Source organism: Trachurus japonicus, chromosome 20, assembly GCF_045865225.1.
Source record: "Trachurus japonicus isolate A0001 chromosome 20, Traja_1.0".
NCBI lineage: Eukaryota > Metazoa > Chordata > Actinopteri > Carangiformes > Carangidae > Trachurus > Trachurus japonicus.
The window spans coordinates 7,545,617-7,562,647 of NC_140926.1; the positions used below are offsets into that span (position 1 = coordinate 7,545,617).

Sequence of the window (17,031 nt, forward strand, 5' to 3'; positions counted from 1 at the left end):
TTTGCTGCTGCAACATGAACCTGAGTCAAAAGTTTAAAGTTTAAAGTTTAACTTTTATACAAGCTGCAAAAACTGTGTGCATGTAATCTGAACGACTGCAAATAAAGTTATCACAGAGAGAGACTGCTTTGCATGTTGTCTTTTCTATTATTGTGGATGGAAGAGGACAGAAAAACGTAATTGTTAGCCAATTGTTATCAACCACTATGTGAAGTGACACATGCAAATAAACTACATATCAATTAAAACCACCTTTAAGTATTGAAATAACTAAAGTTTTCCATCCACGGCTCTGAGACACTGTGTTTACCATTATTTGGATGCCACACGATTATCTCTATCAAGAAGAGGAATTTGCTGAATGTGTTCAGTACAAAAGACTAAAGAGAGTAACAGACGTGTGTGTGTGTGTGTGTGTGTGTGTGTGTGTGTGTGTGTGTGTGTGTGTGTGTGGAAAATCCTGGACCTTTTGTCTTCAGCGCTCCCTTGGTGGGGTCTCCTCCTTCAATCGTCTGTCCATCTCCGGTCAGACGCTCATTCAGGGAGTCGATCTCCCGGCGCACTGTAATGTTAGCACAGTGACAGGGCATCCATAAGTAAACACTACCTGCACGCTGATACCATCAGTCAGTCAGTCAGTCAGTCAGTCAGTCAACACCTGGGCATTAATACAGTAAAGGGGTTTAAAAAAGAAAAAAATACTCACATTCAAGGTTTTCAATGTAAAGATTTTCAAACTCGCGCTCAATTTGGCCGAAGAGGTCGAGGAGGTTGTTGCGTAGTGAGAGAGGAAGCTTGGAGTCCTGCACACACAGACATATAAACACACACAAAAATGTATTAGAATAAACTGAAACAAAAGAAAGTCCACTACTTATTTAACCTTTGATGAGCCACACCTGTTCATTAACAAACTTTCCAGGTGAGTAGCTCATGAAGACGAAGATAGAAGAGAAACTAAAATATGACACAACACAGTTCCTGTTTCCAGTCTTTGCTCTATAATTTAGATTATAGTCTATTAGGAGGAAGGGGGTGTCCCATGCAGCCAAAAGTTTTCTAACTTCTTCTTTTTGCAATCCTTTAGGTGTCTAGTAAATGAATTGTGATGATCCCCATGCAGATTATTGTCCCATGCATGTTTTTTTAACCATCTTTTGTGGCCATCCTGGATTTCCGACTGTGAAAAATGAAAAATTTTAATCTACAGTATATAGCTCCTGAACTACATCCTACAGAGACAACTGACCCCATTTTCATTTGTCTTGGCACGAGGAATTGGTAGAGATGAAGGTCATGTATGGTATTGTACATAAAAACTCAAAAAAAAATGTTAAAACAATGGCAGAATTTGATCACAGGAACTCCTTCAACATGCACCCCATTGACATTTTTTTCCTAACTTTTATATTTTTATAATCTTCAAGATGTTTTGTAAACAAATGTTGATGATCCCAACGTGAAATATTGTCCCATGTATGTTTATTTTGGCTATATTATTTATTATAATAGTCTAAATAAAATGTTGTGCTTGAACAAATCAATATGTTTGACCTGAAAACGTTACTGCTGTCGACATGATCTGACATGAATGTTTTTTGAGACAAAAGAAGGAGGAGTTTGACTAACTCATTAAATAAACACCGCCTAAACAAATTAAAAAAGAGAGCAGCTCATAAATCTCTCATCGAACGCAGCCTGTAAATTCACCTGCTTTCATCTGCCTCCAGCTTCACACTCACAATGAACTAACTACAATAACAACATCAAGGCTCCAGTCACTCAAACTCCACATTTCTCATGACTTACCTCCATTGTTAAACTCCTAGTAGAAGTTACCCAGTTATCAGTTACACCAACGCCACGCTAAACAGATGTAAAAATGCTGCCGCGAAAACAATGGACTGAAAAAAAAAGCTGCTTTTGACAGCTCGTCTACTCTGCAGCCATCTGAAAGACGGGAAAACCAAAACACTTAACCGTCGTCAACCCTCCTTCCTCTCTTTCTTTTTCATTCTTTCTTTCTTTCTTTCTTCTGGCACGCGCTCAAAAACACCAGCCGTCAGTCACAGTGTCGCGAGCCACCTGACCGTTCGTTCTGTCAGCGCCACATGTCAACACATTACTTAAAAAAAACAACTAAAAAACAAGGTCAATTAGCAAACAACAGGCCGCCCTCATGAACTCAAAGCTGCTTTAGTTGTGGCTGTAAAAACCTACAGCTCACTTCAGGCTAATAATGGCAGCATTCAAACTGTGTTTTATGTAGGTTTGTAAAGCTCCCCCTGTGCATGTGCATGTGTGTGTGTGTGTGCAAGGTAAGAGGACTAAGCACATAAACAGAGCCAGCCAGCCAGCGATGCTTTGGCAGAGGAGAAAAAGGCCTGTTGAAAAGACTAATCAGACCTGGACAAGCAGCACATATTAAAACTTGATGAGACAACGGGCCGGTGCAAGCTGAGCTCTTGTTTTAGAGGCCGATAAGTCAAGGACGTGGTCGGCCAGAGAAAGTAAATAACCGAAGTGGTTTCCAAGGGCCGGTGGTGAATACAGAGTAGACATCACATGTTTAGGACTAAAATAAATAATCCACAATTAGTTTCATGTTTTCCGGAAAATCAAACAGCTAAATCGCCTGAAGAATTCACCGTGCAGCTGCTCAAACTCTTTTATTATTAGGGTTCGTCTGACTGAGAGACACGACAGACAATAAAGTCGCTTCACAGCCAACTCCCAAAAGTTAACAACCACAAAATCTTGAACAAACAGAAACAGCTTTTTATTATCAGAGGCTCGACAGTTTGCCATGGACGGGTTTTTTTTAAATTTACATCAGGAAACGTCTGCTGCTCATCCATCAAAAAAAAAAAGAGAGAGAACACCCTCCTCTCTTCTTCCCTTTCTGGAAGGAATAAATCAATTGTAGCTCCTATTTAAATGTTTGTAGAGATGGTTAATCACTAACCTGGCTTAAAAAGTCACAGTAGGTGCCTTTGTTTTAAGAGGAAGAATCAGTAACCAACTCTCACATCCAAACCAGACAGTTGAGTGTGAAATCTAGTAATCTAACACAACATTGACCCTCAAACCAAGTTCACACTTAAAAGACAACATCTGCATTTTTCCCCCCGAGGGAGAAGAAACCACGTGGAAAAGGCTGATGTTGTAACACCAGGTAGAAAATAAAAGCAATGCTGCTCGACCGGCTGGTACTGTAGTCATGACCAAAAAAAAAAACACTACTCACACTACTATAGATGACATTCAAAAGGTTAAATAACAGACAACATCCTTCTGGTAAATGCTTTTTTATAACGAGATGAACAAAAACAAGGTATAAAAGGGCTCTCACACCATCCCAACAAATAATAAATACACTGGACTTTTGCTCTCTGTCGATTGGACCACTCTGTGACTTTGTGACATGCCAAGCTACAAGATGAGACTGTTGTTCACTCATGACGGACAAATATGGACACATGTGCAGACAGACACACACGTAATCTGTATATGTACTGTCTAGAGCTAGACTTCAGCTCTGTATACTACCTACTGCTGTAATATGTTATGTCAAAATGTCACGAGTAAAAGAAAATGTTATGTCAAAATGTGAAAAAATCAAAATGTAAAAAGCAAAAGACAAGAAAAGATTATGATGAAGATTTTATTCTGTGGGTAATGGGGGCGGAACTAGATAAACTTTAGCTTCTCCCGTTTCCCCTATCGGCCATGTGTATTGTATTATTTGAACTAAGATGAAGTGTAATGATGATGATTTAATTGACATGCCCGAAATAAACAAATTAAAAAATAAATGTTGGATATTCAATTGGCTGCATGTTTACAATGTGTGTGTGTGTGTGTGTGTGTGTGTGTGTGTGCAGGTGTTTGCTCACCTGTCCCTCCAGCATGTCTCCTCTCTGGACGCCCAGGGGCCTGTCCTCGGTGCTGTTGGTGCGCCGGATAGACAGACTGTGAGCTTTGCGCTTCTGCTTGGGGTGACGGGCGGCGGAGGCAGAGCCGCTGCTGCTCCCGCCCTCCACAGGCATCCCTCCTACCTGCCCGGTGGCCCCGCCCCTCGCTGCCGGCTGCTGCTGCTGCTGCACACGCTGCTCCTACTGCACCTGAGAGGCAGGTGTTCCCTCCTCCTCCTGGTTGGCTGCTGGGTGAGTTATCACCACCGCCCTGCAGGTGAAAAAAGAAAAAAGTCAAGTTCAGGTTCAAGTGCAAATGCTGAAGAGTTATGCAGAGATGGACAGAGTACAAATACTACTGGTCAAAATTTACTCTGTTACAAGTAAAAGTAGCTCAGCCGACATGTTACTCGAGTAAGAGTAAAAAAAGTGCTTGCTTTTAACTGTACTTAAGTATCCAAACGTAAGAGTAAGAGTAAATTTCTTATTTTTCACATCAATGAATTACTATAATTTTTTCTAAATGAATTTAAGGACCTTTTAACTCTTGTTTCTGAGAATTAACTCTTTGAAACCACCTGCACTGATGTGCTGCTTTTAGGGGTTAGGGTTTCCTTCTTTGACAAACACAGCTTGGGTCCAATAGTATTTTAGAAAAAAGAAAAGAGCAGACCTGAAAGTAACGAGTACTTTTCAGCCTTCCTAGAAATTAACTTGAGCAAAAGTAAAAATATTTGTCTTGGAAATGTATTCAAGTAAGAGTAATAAGTAAGTACCAAAGAAATCTAATACTCAAGTAAAGTACAAATCCTCCGGATAGTACAGTACTAAAGTAAATTTACTCCGTTACTGTCCACCACTGAGAGTAACTTCCCACTGAGATCTGAACTAAAACCAGTGTTGGTCTGACACCTGCTGCCCTGAAACAACCTGCATCTAGAGTAGACATCCAGCTGCTGTTTAATGCTGCAGAACATGATGTAAGATCTGATCTGGCTGTGGAACAGACTGCCACCCGACATTCACACCATTACTGACCTCAGTCTTTTTAAATCGAAGCTAAAGACACACTTTTTTAGATTAGCATTTAACTCTGACTAGGGAAGTCCGGCTCTTAAGTGTAGTACTTATTTTGCCTGTTTTTATTTTACTGTATGCACTTTTAGAGGGCCTTTAACACCCTGCAGCACTTCTTGGAGCACTGTGGCACTTGCTTGTGTTTTTATGTATTGTTTTACTGCTTTGATGTAAAGCACTTTGGGTACCATCTGGCAATTGTAAAGTGTTTGACAAATAAATTTTGATTGGTTGATTGATTGATTTGACATGCTTATTTAAGTGTCATGCACATTTCTGGACAATATAAATACATACATTCAAAGATAGCAAACACATCTACTCATAAATGTGTCCATATAGACCCATGCAACAAAGATTTTCGCGTTAACAAGACATTATATTGATGATAAGGATAAATGCCCTTGATGCAGTGAAACCTGTGTTTAAGGTCACTGAGTTTAGGGAAAACACTCACTACTGCTGCTGCTGGAGGACACGGCGGCGACAGAGATTAAAAAAGTACAAATATAGAGAAATAAAACAATGTGTTGTGAATTATATCCAACCCGAATTGACTATTACTAACCGAAGAAGCAATAGATACAGAAGTCATCAGCTATAATTCACCTATACTGTGCCAAACAAACAAGATGAGGTTAAATTTGCAGAATTTTATAATGGAGCTCGGCGCAATGCTAAAGAGGGTAGACGCATTTTGTATCGTGCAAGCCAAAATGCGTTAAAAAATATATAAATAGCCACTGTTACATGCATGTGCAGTTGTGACAAATACGACAGCACAGGTGAATGTATTGCACCTATTGCAAAAACACACAGCCGGGGTGAATTAAATCACGGTTAGCTGCGTGTTTTTTCATGACTTCCGTGACCCAGCATTTTTTTTTTTTTTTCTTTCTGTCATGCACGACTCTCACGACACTCACCGCTGTCTGTCTCACTTCACACACCGTCAACGAAACTTTCACGGTGCAAATATGATTAATTTATTAATAATAATAACGTTCAACATCAGCGACAGTTTAATTAACTATCATTTTCCTTTCCTTTCCCCCACCGACACATCCACGTATTTCGTTTTTAAATCACGTGGTTTGTGTGTTTGCTTCTTTTTTCTTTTTTTTTCCTCTTCTATTTTTTTTAGCCAATCAGCTATCACGTCGCGGCTCGGCCAACCAATGAGAGCTCGTGACGTCAGACGCACGCAGTGGAACGCTACGTAACGTGACGTCGTCCGAGTTGCAGTGCAGCACCACCACACAGCGGAGCGGTAAAATGTCGCCGCCGTAATAATAACAAACGGAGAAAACGATAGAGAAATAAAAGAGAAAAGACGCAGGGTTCGTCCACAGGAGACCGGAGAGTGGTTCTGTAAGTAACCGAGCGTCTTATCGGTTTCTCCGTAGCAGGTTCGTGTTGCTGTGAGGCGGCGGACAGTGCGTACTTTAGGTCCGGGCTGTCATCTCATCGGAGGCCTGGGTGGTGCGGAGCTCCGCTGTGGTCTGATGGAGAGCTCCGTCTAAAACCCGGACTGGATCAAACAACTGGACTGGACCGGTTCCTCATCCATATATAAGTCCAAGCCCAATACAAGTCTGCATAGGGCCCTAGCAAAATTTTATATTGGGGCCCTCTATTACTGCCAGTAATACTGATTATTGCTCATTTACACACACATACTAGCCTACAAACTTATTTAAAGATTCACTATGTCAATTCCTAGAGAAATCCTGCTTCATTACAAAAGCCCTTAATTGTTGTTGCACTTTACATTGTTGTTACACATTGCTATTGCAGTTTATTTAAAACCAAAAATAAAAAAAAGCAGATGATGTGCTTACAGAAAACCCCTTGTCTATTAGTTCATTTTGTTAGTTTTAGTAGCCTTGGCTTAGATGACCGTCAGTAGCCTATCCCACTGAGGGAGGACTGTATCATTTTGAATATCAAGTGTAAATCAAGCCCAGGATGCACTTTTAGATGAATTTAGTACCATTTCAGATTAAAAACCATAGATGCCAGGCTAGGAAGATGATTCGTAATGACAGATTAGAAAAATTAAAGGGATAGTTCACCCATAATTCAAATTTCACTCATTATCTACTCACCCTCATGTCGACTAAGGGCTGGGAGAAGTTTCAGAGTCCTCCGTGCCTTCTCTGAGTTACAGCGGGGCTCCGTGCAGCACTGCATGTCCATATGACGGTTGCGAACGGGGGTCACTTTTTTCGTCCAAAAAGACACACCAAAAACCATCCAAATACCTCCATAGTGCCCGTCTGTAATGTCCCTCTTGTATTGAAGCCCCAACATGAGAAATTGTTCCGAAAAAAATTAAATAAGTATATATTTTAAGCTTGTTTGTAGCGGAAGCTCCCAGTGTTGCTAGAAAAGTGACCCCCGTTCGCAACCGTCATATGGACATGCAGTGCTGCGCCGAGCCCCACTGTAACTCAGAGAAGGCACGGAGGACTCTGAAACTTCTCCCAGCCAGTCGACATGAGGGTGAGTAGATAATGAGTGAAATTTGAATTTTGGGTGAACTATCCCTTTAATTTTTCTAATCTGTCATTACGAATCATCTTCCTAGCCTGGCATCTAAGGTTTTTAATCTGAAATGGTACCAAATTCAGCTAAAAGTGCATCCTGGGGTTGATTTACACTTGATATTCAAAATGATATAGTACTCAGTGGGATACTGACGGTCATTTAAGCCAAGGCTACTAAAACTAACTAAATGAACTAAAAGACAAGGTATTTTCTGTAAGCACATCATCTGCTTTTTTATTTTTGGTTTTAAATAAACTGCAACAGCAATGTGCAACAACAACAGTTAAGGGCTTTTGTAATTAAGCAGGATTTCTCTAGGAATTGACAGAAGTTACACACTATAGATTTAAAAAAGGGAATTGTTCTTTGGGGCCCTAAGCAGGTGCTACGTTTGCTTATGCAAAGTGAAATTATTACAAAATGATTAGCCCCCCCTATGAAAATGTCACTTTTTTGTAAGTGTTTCCCAAGTGCTGTTAAACAGAGCAAATAATTACACATCTTTTACAAACGTCATAGTTTTATTTTGGATGCTTGCACTCTGCACACAGAAACATAATTATTTCACAAAAACCAAAAACTATACCAGTGTCAAAATTACAAGCCCCCTGATGCTAATAGTCAGTTATGTCCTTGTACCCTTTTTGCTGGATAACAGCAAACAGTCGCTTGTTTTAGCTTTCAACAAGTCTCTGACACGTCTCCTGTCAAATCCCGGTCCATTCTTCTTCGGGAAATCTCTCCAGCTCCTCCAGATTTGAGGCCTTCTGGCATGGACCTTGGTCTTCAGCCCACCTCACAGATTTTCAGTGGGCTTCAAGTCAGGCCTTTGTACAGGACAGTCAAAAATAATATGTATGTTTTGGTTCATTGTCATGTTGGACAACAAAGCAACAACCCAGACCTAGTTTTACTGCTGACTGCTTAAGGTTTTCTTTCAAAATCTTGACATGTCCAATCTTTAATCATGATTCCTTCCACCTTGAAGAGATTCCCAATTTCAGACGCACTGCATAATACTCTCACCACTGCGTTTCACTGTAGGGACAAAATGTTCTTCTGGTTAGTTGCCTCTCCCTTACTTCCACAATCACTAGAGCTCTGCACATTAATAGACTGCAAGGTTGTAAACCAAGAAAAATCCGTACTGGAAGCATGTCCTTTGGTCAGATGAGATATAACTCTTTGGCCATAGACACATTGCTTATGTTTGGAGAAAGAAGATATATCATGTGCTTTTAGAATAAACTTTACTTCTTAAATTTGATGGAGTTTTTTTTTTTTTGTCAACTATAGAGGAGGACATCACCTTGAGAAATTTGAATCCAATCCAATCCATTTTATTTATAGAACATTTAAAAAAACAACCAAGTCGACCAAAGTGCTTTACAGACATATAAATAAATAATAATTCCCTGGTACATTACATGTCTTAAAAAATACTGTGTATCTCTTGATAAAAACCTAAAATTACATTGAAAAGCATACAGGGTAGAAAAAAGAGCCAGAGGAATACAGCCAAGAAGAATTAAAAGTACAATGACAAAGGTTTAAAACTGTAGTAAAAAATTAAGTAATCCGACTTAAACGAGAAATATACTGAACATTTGTTGATAACAAAATCATTTCTATGATCAGTTTTATGTAAATTCCCAGGAATAAATCAGTGTATCCAGGGTATCCGCGGGGTCTTGAAAAGTATTAAAAGGTGATAAATTAATTTTGGGGAAAGTTAAAAAAGTTTCTTTTTAAAAAAAAGTTTATTTTCACGACTTTATAAAGTTTTAAATTTTTCAAGGTGTTTTTTCTGAATTAGCTGTCCAAGAGTTTGAGTCTTAAAAAACATTGTAAAAGTGTGTTAATTTATTCATTTTATTAAAGAACAAAGATGAACTGGTACATGAAAAACTTTTTTTGATAAACTTTGCCTTTTGATTTATTATCCTACCTAGCCTATTGAATTCTGTTGTATCATAGTGGTCTATAGTCTTTATCACAAACTAAAACTGTTAAAGCAGAAGTAAGCGATCCGGTCGTTTTGGCTAATGCTGCGTTCCAGGCAGGCTTTTGAAACCGTAAATTACAGCTTCAAGTCACGACTTACGACTTTGTAGCGTTCCAGGCAACCCACTCGTGTTTTTCCGACCTGTTTTACCCATAGGCGGCGCTAGGGCAGAAGGAATGGGGAAGCTACGGGACAAAAAAAAAAAGAAAAAGAAAAAAAAGTCTTTACCCAGGCAGATATACTGTAGCCTATATAGTTTTGATGTTCATCAAACTGAGATGCAGCAGAATGATTCCTTTCATTCTCTACTTGTTTTTTTTTTGTTGTTTTTTTTTTGCTTTTGTAGTGGCCCATAATTAACCTAATCAATGTTCTTACCCTAAGCAGCACGCCACGGGGCGTTTGTGTCATATTTTTCAACTATTTCTTCAGGTTTAAATCCTCTTAGTTGTCGCTCTCGATGTACAGAAGCAACAGAGTTGACAGTATCTGCTGTGCCATTGTCCTCATCCAGTTGCGCAACTCCTGTGAGAATGTGCGCTCACACAGGTGTCCAGAGGTAGGCCGGTGACTGGAGGAGGGAGGCAGCAGGTGTCCGGGCGGTCGGGGCTGCTGTCTGGACGTAACTTAGGCCAGTGACTGGAGGAGGGTGTGCGCAGGTGTTCGGGGGGGCGCGGCTGTCCGGAGGTAGACCGGTGACTCGCGGGCAGTGGCCGGTATCCGGGGGGGGGGCAGCCGGTGTCATCATGGAGGCCAGTGGCAGGAGAGAAGGCGGCAGCCGGTCGTGGAAGCATCGTGGTCGGCTTCATTGCTGCTGCTTCATGGGACTCTCGGACTCGTCAATTTTGATATTCAAAAACCTTCTAATGTCCGTTTTACCGGGCTTTTTTCTTTTAATTTCGCTGGACTGTCAGTGACTACAGTAGCATAGCGAGGCAAAGGGGTAAGCTTCTACGCTGCGCGTTGTAGCTACGCCGTGTGTACTTAATGACGCAGGTAACCAGTCATATACCACTGAAATAAAAAATAAATAAACCATCGACATAGATAATACTTTAAAAATGTGTGTTTTAATGTATTTCCCACCTCTTTCTAAAATATAATTTAAAAACAACAACGAAAAAAAAAACATTATTTTATTTTTTCATTTTATTATTTGTGATGATTCATTTTCTGTGACAATCTAGGGGAAGCTAAGCTTCCCTTAGCCTATTGATAGCGCCGCCTATGGTTTTACCTGTGAAAGTCACTATAACGGCCACTCGTAACTTCCGACCCGCGAACTCGCACCAGATCGAACTGGTACGACTTCACAGGTCGGAAAAACACGAGTTACGGGCTGCCTTGAACGCACCATAACGTCTTGTCAGCCGATGGAGTTAGCAGCCCCAGCCCTCGTCATGGATCTATTGGTCCTCGTCCCTACGTCACCACATTCAGGCGCATCCCTTGGCTGCACACACAGAGAGGACTGCCCCTTCATGCCGTTCTCTCTCCTCATTGGATAAAACTTGTAGGATACAAGAAAAGTTTTCTCCTCGGCTCAGAGCAGAGCAGAGTGACTGAGAGACCCGTGTTTCGGTCCAAACACTCTATGTAAGTGATTGCTGTCGGAAGATATAACTATTTAAGACTTATATTAACACAAACATATCGCTTACTTCTGCTTTAAGTTAAAAGTGTCACTGATGTAAATGGTTGCAGCTTGAAGTGGCAGTGAGGTATTGAAAAATATTGAGAAGGTTTTGAAAAAGTCTTAAAAAGGTATTCAAATTAACTTCAAGATTCCTGTATAAACCCTGGTATGATCCTGATCCTGACTGAGTGAACTCCAGTCCAGGTTTTACCGACACCCGCAGCTTCAACCCGTGTGATTGGTTTTCTGTTTCGGTCAGGCGATGGTGCGGGCCGTGTGGGCGGTGCTTAGGACAGTAGTGTCTTGCCACGGAGCCGCTGCGCTGAAACCAAACGTACCTGCTGCTGCTGCTGCTGCACCGGGGATCAGAGCCGCCGCTGCCCGCTCACCTGTCACCACCTGCCGCAGAGCTTCATACAGGTAAGCGGAGGGTTTTTACCTGCTGGATGTCACGGTTTGATGAAAGAAGCTGCAGCTTATTAAAGTGCAAATGACCCCGAGCTGAGCGACTAGACTGAGCTATTGATAGCTGATGAGCTTATGCTTAAACCAAACTGCAGCAGCTTGTTTGTTTGTCTTTGGAGGGAGAGAGGGAGAGTCAGTCCTGCTGCCAACTAACTCCGATTAATAAAACATCTATTTTAATTCTGCTCTCCACGTGGTCACAGTGATAAAAGAAACCATGAGTCCATATCCTTGAAGCTGCATGTGTTTCCATGCTACTCTGACATGCGCGTTTTATTGTCCCAGATCAAAATGCAACTATAAACTGTAATTTATTAGGGTTAGGGTTAGCCATTTAAATAGCCTGCTTGGGCATTGGGAATTTCTTTCAGTCTCTATGTTGATAGTGGATAATGTTCTCAGTGGAGCTTTTCATAATTTAACACATGGTTTGTAACAGTGTCACTTTGTTATTGTTCCCTTTTTGTCTTTATTTATATTATTTTATCTGTAAAAACACCTTGTAATTCTATTTATAAAGGTGCCATATAAATAAAGTTTATTATTATTTTTATTAGAGGGCAGATTATTCAGTAATTTAAGAAGTTCAAGACTTTTTATTCTTCTTATGTTTGAAATTAAAAGTAAAATGACAGAAGTATAAAACGGTAGTGAAAAATGATGTAATTAGAGAAAAATACTGAAAAATAAAGAATATTTCTTGTCAACAGAATAATGTCTTTGATCAATGTTATGTGAATTCTAGTTCATGTCCATTGAAATTCCCAGCAATAAAAAATCAAGCAGCATCCGGATCTTAATAGATTCTTAATAGAATTGTGTTTTTACAAACCTTATTATGGTTTGTAAATACCACTTTGTCACTTTGTTATTGTTCTACTTTTGTCCTTACATTATTTCATCTGCAAAAACACAATTCTGTTAAGAAAGGTGCCATATAAATAAACTTTATTATTACTATTAGTGGGCAGATTATTCAGTAATTTAAAAAGTTTCAGACGATATTAAAACAATATTCTGTCCCTGCAGTCAGGTGAGACACCTGCAGTCGACCGTTAAAATGCCCGAGATCACCACCGACCACCTGGACGAGAAGCAGGTGCAGCTTCTGGCTGAGATGTGCATCCTCATCGACGAGAACGACCACCGGACCGGCGCCGACACCAAGAAGAACTGCCACCTGAACTCCAACATCGACAAAGGTTGGTACAATATCTCTGTTAGTACTAAACTACCTTTTCTTTTTTAGATTTATAGTATACCTACAGTGAATTGTGTCTGTGTTTGTTTCAGGTTTATTGCACCGAGCCTTCAGCGTGTTCATCTTCAACAGCGAAGAGAAGCTGCTCCTACAGCAGCGCTCTGACGCCAAGATCACTTTTCCAGGTCAGCGTTACTTACTTACAACAATAAACCCCCTCTGAGTTAAACCGCTATAAGCACCAGTCGCAGCGTTAGTATCTTAACATCTCCTCTCTGTCTCTCTGTGTGTCTGTGTCTCTGTGTCTCTGTGTGTGCAGGCTGCTTCACCAACACATGCTGCAGCCATCCTCTGCACACAGACAGCGAGCTGGAGGAGGCGGACGCTGTCGGAGTGAGGAGAGCTGCTCAGAGGAGACTGGAGGCCGAGCTGGGGATCCCCATGGAGCAGGTCAACACCAACACACATCCTCCATTCGAATACTTCCATACTTACACTAACTATTTTCAGTATGTAAGTGCGTTCACACTGACAAGTTTGTTTGAGAAAAAACATGGATACCCTTGGCTCATAGCTGAATACGAAAAATGTATGCAGCAGTAAATTATGTTTATTTTGGAGGCGAGTGAAGAGGAGAGGAGACGCTGCAGACGAGTGCACATACAGTATAATGTTATGGCCTTGATAACAGTTAAACGTTATTTCCGTCACATACGAGGACCACAATTTCACACAAAACAACAATCACAGCTTAATATAAACGTATTTCATATAGGCTACTGCAATAATACACAAAAAATATGCATTAAAACCTCAACAAATAACTTAAAATTTCAAAATTCTAACCGTTAAGACGAGGGCTGCCATGTTTTGATGTTGTCATGACGTCAAGTCGGAAAGTCGGAAAGTCGGAGCTCTGAAATGATACCCGAGTTTCCGACCTGTAATTTCCGAGTTCGACGCTGTTCAATTCCTTTTTGACGACTCGGAGCTCGTTTTTTTCCAACTTCCAAGTTGTCTTGAACGCAGCATAAATACCTCCATACTGCTCGTCCGTGCTGACCCAAGTGTCCTGAAGCCGCCACATGAAAAAGTTGTTCAGAAAAAATGAATTTGATCTCTGTTTTTAGCCTTGTTGTAGCAGCAGCTCCCAGTGGCTGCGTGAGATGCGTGAGATTTGCTGCAAGATGTTCTTCCATGTTTACATACTAAAGATACTCTATATACCCGTCTTTGATCATACATCCAATGGTTTACAACAACGAACATCTCGCAGCAAATCTCACGCATACGCACAAACATCAACAGAGCTACTAGAAGATATTGCTACAACAAGGCTAAAAACAGAGATCAAATTGTGAAATGTGCGCTCTACAGAAGTAAATACATAGTTTACTACATGACAGTTTACTCATGGAAGTATCGAATCGAGATGCAGCTCTGGTTTCTGCTTTGAATGGACGACGTGAAACTCTGAATCTTTATCTCGTCCGGCTCAGGTGACGCCAGATGAAATGACATATCTGACCAGGATCCACTACAAGGCCCAGTCAGACGGCGTCTGGGGGGAACACGAGATCGACTACATCCTCTTCATGCAGAAGGTAACACTGGTTAGGAATTAGACTTAAAGTACATTAGGATAAGTGACGAGCATCTCATTAACTTCACTTTATCACTCACTATCCTATTTATTTTATAATCTATCCATCTATAATAAGTTCTATAATCCATCTATTTCTGGTGTTTTTCACTTCCTTTTATCACTTTCATCTTGTTTTAATCAACTGCTCCTATGTTTCTTGTTGCTTTTTACTTATTATGACTTTATTTGATTAAATTCTTTGTGTCTCATTCTGTGCTTTATGGGTATCGCTACTGTTTCACTGAATTGATTTGATTCCGATTCACAAGGTCCCAATTCGATTCGATATTGATTCATTTAGATATTTCAGTTTTAATACCAATTTGTTTGGTTATGAAATAAGATTTTCACAAAACTAATGTTGCAAATTGTACAAAGATGGAACTCTCTAACCTGGTGTATTAATAATAAATATTCATGTTTACATTATATTGACAGAAAGGCACTTATATCAATGCACATTTATTTAACATGACCCGATTGATGTTAGGATTTTATGAATCGATATCGGATCTTTCAAATGAAGATCGCTATGAATCGGAAAATCAATTTTTTTAAACCCAGTCCTAGTTCTTATGGCTCCTTTATTAGTATTTCTATTGTCTTTAATTGCTTTCATCATCCTACATCTTACTGTGTTGCTTGCTTTTTAGCTCTTATGGGTTTTTTATGTTGCTGTTGTTGGGTTCCTCTGCCTGTTCTCAAGTGTTTCTAATTATCATCTAACCTCGTATTTCTAATTACCGGTTCTTCTTTCATCATCATCTCTCTCTCTCTTTCTCTCTGGAGGACGTGGAGTTGAATCCCGATCCCAACGAGATCAAGAGCCACTGTTACGTGAGCAAGGAGGAGCTGAAGGAGATGCTGGAGAAGGCCAAGCGCAAGGAGCTGGAGATCACGCCGTGGTTCAGCCTCATCGCCGAGACCTTCCTCTTCAAGTGGTGGGACAACCTGCAGAACCTGAAGCAGTTCATGGATCACAGCAACATCCACCGCATGTAAACTAAACCGCAAACCGAGATCTAACAAGGCTCCTCTTCCCTCTCTGACCTCAGGGCTCGTTGCAGTCGCAGCACCTGCCTGTTGAAACAAAACGAGCACAGCAGCAGTAAAGCCGATCTGACGGTGGCTACTTCTGTCACTGTAGTTTTAAAGTGTAGCAGCATCTCTCTGCACAAGATGAGGAATGTTTAAGCTTCGGTTGAAGTGAGAGGTGGACGTGATTTACTGTAGGTTCGTACTAGCTCTGACGTGCATTTATCTACACACGAGACAATGCAGCAAAGCAGGACTCTGTGTTTTGTAAAGAAGCGGTTCAGGTTGTCTATTCTGATTGTTTAAAGTCTTAATTTAAGAGGCGGACACTAAAGAGAATAGTATTTTTATATATAAAACGTGTGAAGTGCCTGAGTGAGCACAGGTCTTTAAACAGTGAGATGAATAGTCTCAACAGTCACAACAACCACTGTTAACTCTGTATTTTCTTGACAACAGTTTCAGTAAACTAGCTCTATCTTTGTTCTCTTTTTGCACAATAAAGTTTTTGATTGTGCGCATTGGTTGTGTTTTTACAATCACACTGCAGGTCACATTCGGTCACATCCCATCCTTGTTGAGCAACAATAATATTTTTTTTACAGCTACCAGCCAAGTATTCCTTCAAAGTCGCTAAGAACATCCAGACTATGGTGTAATCTTGAATCTTGAATTAACGCCAACTCTAAACCAAGCTCCAACCCGTTCCATCAAACGAGATCAGCTGGCTCCACTTGACACTAACCCGTAAGCCACACCAGTCGAGTGCTGAAAGTATCATAAAATGGCCCAAAGCAAAGGGAACGAACGCACTGAAGCTTCTCCTCAGCAGACTAAAACGCTGCTTATGGAGGTTTATGATGAATGTAAGGACTGTATAAGAAGAAAAGGAAACACTGCTCTAAATGGATCAATGCACAAGCGGCACAAAGTTCCTTCTATTTGAGCCTCATATGAATCCTGACTCTTTAAGTGTCTTATAGCTCAGTGGGTAAAACAAATAGTTTCAAATGTTTTAGTCCTCGCTGCAGTGAGTCTGTGTGTTCCTCTGACTCCCTGTTTTCTGTCTCTTTCCACCTGTCCTCTTGAAATAAAGGTGTAAAAGTCTGAAAAAATACTTTAAAACCCTCATCAAAGGGACTAAATGAATGTAGATAGTGACACCTATTAACATTTAATTCATTTAGCCTAATAGACCCAAATAAAATTCACAAAATCTATTCATTTATTCCTTCATAATCTGTTTCATCGCTTTCCCTTTCAGTGTTGATGTAGTGACACAGATGTGACAGCAGGTGGCAGCAAATCGGTGCAGGACAGATCATCTCATTCTGGAGCTAAGTGTATAATACAGCTCAGTATTATTGAGCTGTATTGAGCTATTTTCCCACTGTGAAGTAAATATGTCTCATTACAAACTACAAAACAGTAGGTTACAGATCATAATATTTTAACCAATGCATCAAAAATGAATCAAAAGTGTTGCATCCTGTAGAGCAAAAA

General features: G+C 40.4%; 2 protein-coding genes across 3 annotated transcripts in view; one reads left to right on the forward strand and one right to left on the reverse strand.

Annotated features, from left to right (window-relative positions):
* Positions 1-6,076, reverse strand: part of LOC146966319 (WD repeat-containing protein 37-like) — a 30,398-nt gene extending 24,322 nt beyond the window's left edge. For both annotated transcript variants that reach the window (XM_085762771.1, XM_085762770.1), the window contains exons 1-4: positions 5,918-6,076; positions 3,897-4,185; positions 707-803; positions 467-562 (exon numbers count right to left, since the gene is read on the reverse strand). In XM_085762771.1, the coding sequence (XP_085618897.1) occupies positions 467-562; positions 707-803; positions 3,897-4,049 (346 nt within the window). In that variant the 5' untranslated portion in view covers positions 4,050-4,185; positions 5,918-6,076. The remainder of the gene's footprint in view (positions 1-466; positions 563-706; positions 804-3,896; positions 4,186-5,917) is intronic.
* Positions 6,077-6,208: 132 nt separating this feature from the next.
* On the forward strand, positions 6,209-16,045 carry idi1 (isopentenyl-diphosphate delta isomerase 1). The gene is made up of 7 exons (XM_085762772.1): positions 6,209-6,362; positions 11,442-11,602; positions 12,677-12,849; positions 12,941-13,033; positions 13,168-13,298; positions 14,348-14,452; positions 15,283-16,045. The coding sequence occupies exons 2-7, from the start codon at positions 11,445-11,447 to the stop codon at positions 15,493-15,495; spliced, it is 873 nt and encodes a 290-aa protein (XP_085618898.1). The 5' UTR covers positions 6,209-6,362; positions 11,442-11,444; the 3' UTR covers positions 15,496-16,045.
* Positions 16,046-17,031: the final 986 nt, after the last annotated feature.

Bases quoted from the DNA above. Each gene is read 5' to 3' on its own strand.
- idi1 (XM_085762772.1), top strand. From the start codon at position 11,445: ATGGTGCGGGCCGTGTGGGCGGTGCTTAGGACAGTAGTGTCTTGCCAC. The intron at 12,850-12,940 runs GTTGGTACAATA...TGTTTGTTTCAG, and splicing joins GAACTCCAACATCGACAAAG to GTTTATTGCACCGAGCCTTC. The intron at 14,453-15,282 runs GTAACACTGGTT...TTCTCTCTGGAG, and splicing joins ACATCCTCTTCATGCAGAAG to GACGTGGAGTTGAATCCCGA.